Below are 9,851 nucleotides of genomic sequence, written 5' to 3'. Positions count from 1 at the left end.
ATGGATACAACTTTTTTCAGGCACTGTTTTCTTACAATCAAGCGGTATCGTACGATACGAATACATCCATTATGCACTTGAATTATATTCGTTTAAGTCATTGAAATTCTCAGTTTCATTTTAAGTTGCTCTGGCGTCCACATCTAGCGCAGTTTCCGAAGGGTCAGCATCGTCCCACTTTTGTCTAGTGGCCGATGAAAATATTCCAAATATTGTCGCACAGACGAAGTAAAACAATGATGCTATGATGAAGACTAGTTTCCACTGAGTTGCGTCACTCTGAAAGTAAACAATATTTTTTAACATAACTGATGATGCCAGGACAGTGGAAGAAGTTCATGAAAGGTATTGACAAATAGGTACAGGTACATTTGATGTAGTTAACCTGCGGGAAGTGGACCATTAAATGCCTATGAGTAACCGATTACAAAGTGCGAAAATAGAGGTCGCAGTAAAACAGCTTATGCAGATGATGAAGTAAGTGAAAGCAGACATAAAAGAAGGAATGAAAGCAAACTGCTAAGAAATGATAGCAATGCAAGTAAGTCAAGAACACAAATTAGAAGAAATGCAAGCCAGCCAAGACCGTAAGACAGATGATATAAAAGGACAAATCAAAGGACAGTTAGTGTGTGTTATAAGTGAAATGAAGATCGAAATGGAAAACAGGTTGGAATTCTTTGAAAGCAAACGTGACCCATACTGTTTAAGAAGTTACGGGAAGAATAAGTGGAGTGGAAGAAACTGTCCATAACTTACAAAAAAAATTTGACAAACTGCAAGAGAAGTCCTTGAAGCCGTCAATAGTTGCCAGTCCAAATGCTTGTGCAAACCTCCAGTTTATGATAGTAAGACCCCCTGGCAATTTTTACAGAAAACAGTTCAGAAGAAGAAGAAGAACAGTTCAAGAAGAAGTCAACTTCAGCTGATAGAACCAAGCTATGAGGAGCAAGACGACGCTGTGAGGAGGGAGTGCTAGTAGCTCGAACCCTGAACTGAAAAACGGCCAGGCCTTTGTGAAAGTGGCTAATTCAAAGAAATGTGACCAAAGGTTAAAGAAAGGCGACGTCATAGCTAAATCTAAACCAGTAATAAGACTGGCTACCGAGGCGGACAAGCCGAAACCAAATGTCAATAGTGACCTTCCTCAGTGTTTGCTGCACCTAGTGGAAAAGACAATTTCAACCCTGAATGGACAAAATAAACGGATTTTTGGCCAGCTGCTTCTCAACTACAAGGAAGTGTTTGCCTTCCGAACTTCCCAAATCTGTTTCGACTAAAACACATTTGGGAAGAACTCATTTTGTGAGACATAAAATTGAAACCGGTGACCATTTGCCAGTCAATCAAGCAGAGTCCCAGAAGAATCCCATTGGCTAAACGAACAGAAGTGGAGCATTCGATATAAGATATGGCAAAACGAAGCGTTATCAGAAAGATGGGACTACAAGATTTTGCGTCGACTACAGATGATACAGATGACAGTAACCCTTTACCAAGAATAGATGACACCATCGACACTCTGGATAATGCAAAATGGTTTTCTACCTTGGATATTGAGATGGACCAACGGGACAAAGATAAGACTGCCTTCTTCATTAGAAACGGCCTGTGGCATTTTAATGTCATGCCTTTTGGACTGTGCAATGCCCCTGCAACCTTTGAAAGACTTATGGAGTGTATTCTGAGGATTAACCTGGAAAATTAAAAAACTACTAACAAGGAAAGCAATACTTACTAGATCTTTAACTATAAAATGAACAATCAATGGAGAGAGCATTGCTATCCCTTGGCTGGTGGTAATGCTTATTCCGGACAATATTCCCGCAAATTTAGGTGATAAATCGATGTGGTTAACAGACCAGCCAACCAATGTAGAAGCATAGCACACGTTGCCTAATGCCAGTAAAGTGACTGCTAAAACTTGGGTTTTTGCGACGTATGCCAAAAGCAGCATGCAGACAGTTAGACCATAGGCTCCTACAAAGCCAAGACTTAAGTAAATATCTTTTTATAACGTAATGTTAAGTGACAGCTTTTGCTTTGTTGAAAAGTAATTTAGTTATCTAAGTTTGGAAAATATTTTTAAAAAACCTGATGGCTATGACATTCTTCATTAATTTGTCACTGGATAGAAAACTATCAGAAAAAAGCAATTTTTGATTCTGTGTTTAACAGAATTAATATACACAGCAAGATCAGCAATGGGAAAATATTTTATATTACCAAATAATTGAAAGGTCCTTCGGGCGTGAATTCTGGTTAAAATATTTCTCTTAATAAGGTAATCCGACAGAGGAGCAAACGCAAATCCTGACAGCGCTGCTGCCATATAGGGTACTGCACTTACTACACCATTCTGAGACAAAAACGTGAATAAGCAAAATAACCATGCACACGCTAACCAGATTTACCGTAGCCATCTTAAACTTTAGGGCTTTTCCTAAATAAGTAGGAATTTGTGTCATCATCATAATGTAGCCCCAGGCAGAACCAGTGTTCGCTGCGACAATTGCCCAAAATGGAACGCAGGTTAGTATCGATTTCCATGGGATTGCTGGATCCTAAAAGGTGAACCGACAATAAACACTTACGCACTGTTATAATAAATAAAACCGCGCGTCCGCTAGCTTGTCCCAGAGACTTCTCAATATACTGCCTTTCTTCGGGTTTAATTGAGGGATGAACGGCAGGACTGTTGTGTCCAAACTTCAGATAGAATGCACACCAAATGCCGCCACATAAGCCAAAAAAGTAAAATGAATAGGGCCATCCATACCAAGATGAACAAATAAAGCCTGTTACGATAAATGACAGGATTGATCCACAGCTAATGCCTACAAAAGTATAAGATTTAATAATCTGAGCTCGAAATTCATTAGTGATAAAGACCTGAATACACAATAATGCCTAAGAGACTTCGTTCTTCAGCTGGAGCCCATTTTCCCATGATGGTGTGAGCACATGGAAATAGGGCCCCTTGACAAAAACCTGAAAAATGGTGTAAAACGTTATTCACCACTTTATTTCATTTATTTAAGTAAAGTACCTTGAATCACCCTCATACACAAGACTCCTATTGATCCAGCGTATTCTGCACAAGTGGGAATTAACACGAAAGCAATAGTGTTCAAAAACGTGGCTCCAAACATTAAATACTTTGCTCCGTGTTTTTTGGCTAAATAACCTGCTCCAATTTGAGGAATCACATAACCCCAGAAGAAAGAAGCTAGCAGTATTCTCGTGTTGTCCCATTGATATGTCTATAACAGGACAGTTCAATTAATAACAAATAACGATTGTAAAAATTATACCTACAGGAACATTAGGATTTATGGAGGTGGTGTTATCGATCATGGCCACAATAGCAACCGAAAAATTCGCCCGCATTGACATAGTCAGAGTCAGGCAAGCGAAAACAAAGAGAATTTGTACGTGACGAGATCCAAAACGTGATTTTTTGAATGCTGACGCAGGAAGAGATCCTGCAGCATTTTCGTTTTCACCGCTTTTTGCTTGAGGTTTATCTTTGTCACGGGATTTGCCTGGATTCATAGATGGGTTTATTTATTGCAATTGATTTTTATAACTTCTCACTGTTTCTCTTCTTTAACCTATTGACGTGAAAGTGACATATGTTAACCCATAGGTGTTGTACCACGTCTGTATCTCTGTTTTGTACTCAAGTCTATGAGTTAGAAAGTACAAATGGCGTTCCAAAATCTAGGAACAACACCATTGATGTCGCATATAAATCGGTAAATATCGATATGATTGGTTAAAAATAGTGAGGTTTTGTTTTTTTGTTTCAGAGCAAAGAACAAAACCTTCATTCTAGTATAATCAACTGGATGCTAGGCTTGATAGCTGTTGTTTCACAACACCAATCATATCCGTGTTTATCATATCTGATGGCACAATAGCTATCAAGCCTAACATCCAGTTTACTATACTCTAATGCTGGGTTTGTTGAGTTTGTTCTCTCTGATGAGCCGTAATACGGCGAAACCGGTTAGACGATTGAGATTGATAAACAAAAACAAAACCTTACCATTTTTAATGTTAACCTATATTTTCGATACTATTTTCAATTTGTTCGATTTTTCTGTTTGTATTTCTGATGAAGTAATTTTAATTTTAAGACGGCATCGAGCGTCACGGGCTTCGAAACTAAGTTTCTCGTGGGTTTACACAAAGTCAATTTAACTCGACAAGAAATAAATTTATTTACATTTCAAAATACCTCAAAACACTCCGTACAATAATTAATTCACGCGTTTGAATTTTAAGACAGTAAATGGGCCTATCCCACATATCATAAATTTTTGTTTTAATGACTGGAATCGAAAGAATAGGATCAAAAAACTAATTTTTCATATTCTTGAAGAAAAAATTATGGTCGTAAATGTTCCTACATTAGTTTGAATTTGTCCATTAAATTTAAAAGATCTGTTTTGGCGCGCATGTGACGTACGTAATTCTGGGCGATTTTATTGGCTGTTGCACGCCATCTGTTTTACTTCTTGTCGCTGATTGGTTAATAGTGTAGTACGTCACCGGCGGCGGGCGTTTTAAACATGAGATTAATGTAGTTTTTATCATCATTTTTTGTCTATTTAGACTTAATATTTTTGAAAACAAAAAAATACGGGTATAATATTTTCAATCCATCTTTGTAGTTATGAAATAAAAAAAAATTGTGGGACAGGCCCATTCCATAAAAATCGCTTTTTTCTATACAAAGGCCCTCTTTGAATCGTCATAATTTACGCAAAGGGGGGCGCGATTCTTTTAGAATTATTCGATTCATTCGAAATGGATTTCTGCACCAATTTAAGAAAAAAACTGAAATACCTACCTCCCTTTGGAAAGTAAGTTTAATGAGTTTAGCAGTCAGTTGAGTTGTTAAAAATTAAGATTTTTGCTGTTATTGGGAAACTTATAATTTAGACACACTGACCATAGGTCATCTGCTATTATGATGCGGTTTGTCTATGGCCCTTAAATTTCAATTCAACAAAGGGCCACCATGCCCTTTCAATCTTACCGCAGATAGAATAATAAACTTGTCTGTCCCTTATTTACAAAATCAATTTGGTATGCTACGTTTATTGAATAATATTAGCAAAATTGGTCAAACGAAAAAAATAAGATTTTTTGGTGTTTTTATATATTATAGAAGATATTATGTATGTATTATATGTCTAATCAGTTAAACTTTTGACCTACTTCAAGGCAAAGGTTAAGTTCAGACTGTGCCTTTCTTCACTTGTTCTCTCACATTCAAAACCAAACTCACGCTCGGTTTAAAATGCGACAGTGCAGATAGGGATTAGTAGCCTACTGTGTCCTACAATAAAAGTATATTTTAATTTTGAGACTGTATTTTAAAAGTAAAAAATTATTTGTTTATACTTTCGTATATTATGCTTATTTAGGAATAAAGAAAATATTATTAAAATTCTCCGAGAACCATATTTATCTAATCCAAAATAATACTAATAAATAAAAGAAAAAAAAATGTTGCTTAAGTGTGCCTTAAGCAGTATTTGTGTTCCATCCTTGTCTAGGGGAGTGCTAACCGTCTCTCCTTTCATACAACACACTAACGTGGGCCAAACTTACTGTATAAGTACTTATCTCACGTAGCGACACAACGGCTTGATATTACCTATTTTAAATGCACATGGTGCCACCTTTCGGCGATAGTGTCAAGCTTCTCAAAGAACGGCAAAGTGAGCGAAACTAGACAACGCAATGTTGCCATGTTGTTGAAGTTAAGCGCAGGGCACTCTAACTAAAATCATTTTTTTATCATTAATGGTTTCAAGCAAAATGAGTTTTTATTTTATTTATTTTTTTATTTAGAATAGATACTATTTGCGATAAACATTTGGGTTTGTGTTAGTAAGTCCACTCAGTATAAGATAGATCATGGATCAGATTGTGACAATAAAAATAGTCAATGAAATATAAATAATTATTTTTGGTTTTGTTATTTGTTTTAATGCAGCAAATATTGTATTTAATTACAACACTCAAGGGTGCGTGGATGTAACAATAAACCTACAAGCAAGTACGTAAGAATAAAATAAGCTAAACTCTAAAGTAAAGACATTGCCATTATTTGAAATGGATGAAAAAGGGTTGCTTAGAGCTAGAACTGGCAACGTTGCAAAAAGGTACGTCTGACAGGAATGACAGCCGACACATTGACATAACCAAACCTTGAGAAGTAAACAAAAACTCTGATTTACAAATTACACATTCTTATTTATGACTCACTGTTAAATATATATCTGTTCTTAAAATTCTGTTTTGATTTTATATTAGCATTTAAGAACAAAATTCTAGTCCAACTAACATGTCGTTTTTAAATTTCTGGTCTAAACCAGACCCTAAAGGTAAGCCAATATCACATATTTTTCCACAGACTTTAACTAAGCACAAACTCAAAACATTGAAATCATGTAGAAGAGCAAAAAGAAACTGATAGAGCCTTAAGGAAAGTGGGAAGAGATTTGGAACGGGACCGTCTAAAGCTGGAGAGAGAAGAAAAAAAACTGGTACAACCCCTGCCCCAAAACTTCTACACTCCATTACACTCATAATCACTTACAGGAACAAGAAATAAAAAAACTAGCCAAAGAGGGTAATCAAGAAGGATGCCGAATTTTAGCTAAGCAACTAGTCCAAATGCGCAAACAGAAAACTCGATCCTATGCAGCTAGTAGTAAAGTAACTGGAGTGCAGTTCCAAAATAAAGCAATGGGGGCTAATGTTAAACTAGCGGAATCTATGGGAGTTGCTGGCCGTACCATGGCTGACATGAATAGAATTATGAAACCTGAGCAAATTGCTGCCACTGTGAATGCCTTCACCAAAGAGAATATGAAAATGGAGATGACTGATGAAATGAGTGAGTCAAGACTATTTAGTTGCATTTTGTTTGTTACTTGATATTGTTTTTTAGTCAATGACACTCTGGATGACATGTTGACTGAGTCTGGCGATGAAGAGGAAAGTGACAACATTGTCAGTCAAGTGCTGGATGAAATTGGGATTGAAATTAGTGGAAAGGTTTGTTAAATTTCTATATTACAGTTTCAGAAGAGGGATTTGAATGTTGTATTTTTGTAGATGTCAGGAGCTCCTCTTCCAGAATCAGGAAAAGTGGGTGCAAAATCTAAAGGTCTTACAGATGATGAAATTGAGGCTCAGCTGGCCAAGCTACGAGGGTAAAGTGTCTTAAATGGTTGTGTTAATGAAGTCATTGAGTTGAGTATGTTTGGATGATTGTAATTGAGTCTATTCCATTTGAGTATTTAATTTATCTTAAAGCTACATACTAACTAATAAAGCTTTATTTATTGGTGAATTGATTAAAAAGATTGAGTTCTTTGTTACATTTAGTTTAAGACTAGTTACACTTAAATTATACACATCAGTTCAAATAAAGCAAAGTTGTTTCAGTCTATTTTTTGGTGGAATTTTTTTTTGGCATTTCTAACAGCTCCATAAGTTTCCTATTATAACTTAAGTAAATAATATTTAATGGTAAATAATTATTATTTTTATGAATGAGGGCTGATGAAAACTGCATTAATTCACTCAGTCAAAATTGACATTTCAGTATGATTTCTCAGAATGACCTTATTGTTTCTTTTTATACAGAGTATTACAAAAGAGTAGGACCTAATTACTTGACTAACTTTCTTACTGAAATATGAGATTCATATTTCAGTAAGAACATATGTCAACTCTGAAATCATATTCAGGCAATTCTGAAGAAACATAGCAACATTGTTAATTCTGTAACCTCTTAGCTTAGAATAAATACTTCAGTTTTTAATATTCCCATTAGACTTCTATCAAGGTCACTATTATAGCTTATTTAATTCTTACTTTCATATGCAGTGCAGTTCAGACTTAGTAATTACACTATTTGACTTAAATAAAATAAATAAATAAATACTTACAAATTAAAGAAAAAAATATCAGCAAAGGAAACAGCTTAAAGTTTAAATTATCTGCGATTGTGAGATGAATCTGAACTACTATTTCCTTATTATTTGTCCAGACAAAAATAAGTTTAAAAATGTATAAACTAATAATTAAATATTAAAAAGCTTTATATAGGAATGTCATGCATGTTGAAATTGGAATGCAATAATTTCAAAAAAAAACTTTTTTCCTAATAAACCTAATGTGCAACCCCAGAATCTGGAGTACCCTGCCTGCTGCCACTTCTCAACTGATATCTAGAAGTATAACCTTCCAAAAGTCTATTTTTCCTCTTGCTATAACTCCTATTACTAAAACCATCCTCAACACTGTCAGTAGTTAAATCAAAACTACTTTCCCTATCACTTCTGTCATAGATTTTGTCTGATTTTTTATTAACTATATGTGGCAAGTCTAGCAAACCCTTTTTACTATCTTCTGAAATAAAATCAACTGTACTAGTGATTGAAGGTGTTTTGCTTCTTCTCAACTTCTCCACAGACTTGAGAAGCTCACTATTTTGTCTTTTAATAGTAGCCAACATACACAAATTTTGCTCTAACATATTACGATAAGTTAGGCCAATATAAAGTATAACAACAGCACATAAAAATGAAAAACCATACCTAGAATACCACACAAAGTCATAGAGATTACTGTATAAAGAGTGAGTTTCAATATTTGTGGTGTATTTAGTGTAGAAAGAGCAAATCAGTCTTTCAACAGTCACATTTAAAAATAGTAGAAATAGTAGTGGGAGCCTGGCTGCTGCAGTTCTTTGAGAACCAGTTAGTAGCAGTAACAAAAACAAAGCAAACACATTAAATATTATAGAGTCAATCCATGAAAATTCTCCCACAATCCAATTCTGCAAACTTGTCACAGTATGAGTGAGCAACTGAAATTTCCAAACAGAATTAACCAAAAGAGCACAAAATAACACAAAACCAACCTTTAAAATCTCTTGATGACTTGCTACAGAAGAATAAACATCTTCAAGCACTTTTTCCAAAAACCTTTCTTGCATCAGCATTTTCTCCTGCAGTTCTATGCTTTCTCTTTGCACTTTAATCAGCTCTTGCTGCTGTTCTGCAGAAACCTCCAACTGCCTCCCAACTTTCAGAGTGTTTTCAGCTATAGTTTCATGCCAAATTTGGCCGCGTAGAAACCAACAAATATTCTGAGTATGAGTGTAGAATTCTGTGTAAACGTTAAACGCCCGATCTGACATACTATTGATACAAATAGCCTTCAGGTTTGGTTTTTTGTCTGAAATACAGTTGTAGGTTTCATGACCTGACATTTCTAGGAAGCAGTTAGTGATATGTAGGGCTATGTCGCTTTGGGTGTCTTCGGAAAGCTGACGGCAACCTTCATCTAGGTGATTTAAGGCTGAGCGCCAACATTGCCCATACTTGGGTAAGCCTCCTCTTTCTTTTATGATCTAGCAAAATTAAATGTACAATTAGCTTAAATTTTGTTGCCAATTAAATTACATGTATGTGTATCAGGTTTGTGTGGTGAGTGGTGTGTTTAATTAAATTATTGGGAATTATGTGTGAAAACATGCTTACCTGGTATTGTGCCCGGCCTTGCTCGGCCATTTCTTTGTTTCCATCGCCGTACACGTAAATCAAGTCGTCAAAAGCGAAAGAACAGACAATGAATAAATGAAAAATAGTTGGGTACATGGAAAATTCCTTCATCATAATATGTTTTTCGGTTTTTCTTTGTTAAAATTCATGCAGAATTCTCCTTCAGTTTATTATTTACAAACACGCAGGGAAACTTCAACTGAATATTTTTGAAAATAACTTGACAGCCGACAGATTTGAATTGACAGTGAT

The 9,851-nt window shown here is 35.4% G+C and overlaps 3 protein-coding genes and 1 non-coding gene across 4 annotated transcripts; 1 reads left to right on the top strand and 3 right to left on the bottom strand.

Annotated features, from left to right (window-relative positions):
* Nucleotide 1: 1 nt before the first annotated feature.
* On the bottom strand, nt 2–3,669 carry LOC145740181 (putative inorganic phosphate cotransporter). The gene is made up of 8 exons (XM_081995546.1): nt 3,319–3,669; nt 3,050–3,263; nt 2,893–2,991; nt 2,617–2,837; nt 2,415–2,564; nt 2,227–2,359; nt 1,739–1,980; nt 2–279 (listed from the first exon to the last, which is right to left on the bottom strand). The coding sequence occupies exons 1-8, from the start codon at nt 3,553–3,555 to the stop codon at nt 121–123; spliced, it is 1,455 nt and encodes a 484-aa protein (XP_081851672.1). The 5' UTR covers nt 3,556–3,669; the 3' UTR covers nt 2–120.
* A 1,845-nt stretch (nt 3,670–5,514) lies between these two features.
* On the bottom strand, nt 5,515–5,604 carry LOC145740535 (U6atac minor spliceosomal RNA). Its single transcript, XR_014181472.1, has one exon. It is a non-coding gene; the product is annotated as a U6atac minor spliceosomal RNA (small nuclear RNA).
* A 614-nt stretch (nt 5,605–6,218) lies between these two features.
* Nucleotides 6,219–7,477, top strand: CHMP2B (Charged multivesicular body protein 2b). The gene is made up of 5 exons (XM_081973324.1): nt 6,219–6,404; nt 6,475–6,566; nt 6,622–6,919; nt 6,974–7,080; nt 7,141–7,477. Exons 1-5 carry the CDS (start codon nt 6,365–6,367, stop codon nt 7,240–7,242), a joined length of 639 nt encoding a protein of 212 aa, XP_081829450.1. The 5' UTR covers nt 6,219–6,364; the 3' UTR covers nt 7,243–7,477.
* Nucleotides 7,284–9,834, bottom strand: LOC145724764 (uncharacterized). Its single transcript, XM_081973195.1, has 3 exons — nt 9,579–9,834; nt 8,957–9,448; nt 7,284–8,902 (listed from the first exon to the last, which is right to left on the bottom strand). The coding sequence occupies exons 1-3, from the start codon at nt 9,711–9,713 to the stop codon at nt 8,204–8,206; spliced, it is 1,326 nt and encodes a 441-aa protein (XP_081829321.1). The 5' UTR covers nt 9,714–9,834; the 3' UTR covers nt 7,284–8,203.
* Nucleotides 9,835–9,851: the final 17 nt, after the last annotated feature.

The sequence above is a fragment of the Ips typographus genome, linkage group LG1, assembly GCF_016097725.1.
Source record: "Ips typographus isolate SLU linkage group LG1, UJ_Ityp_2.0, whole genome shotgun sequence".
In the NCBI taxonomy this organism is placed as follows: Eukaryota; Metazoa; Arthropoda; class Insecta; order Coleoptera; family Curculionidae; genus Ips; species Ips typographus.
This window is presented reverse-complemented; position numbering and strand designations above follow the sequence as displayed.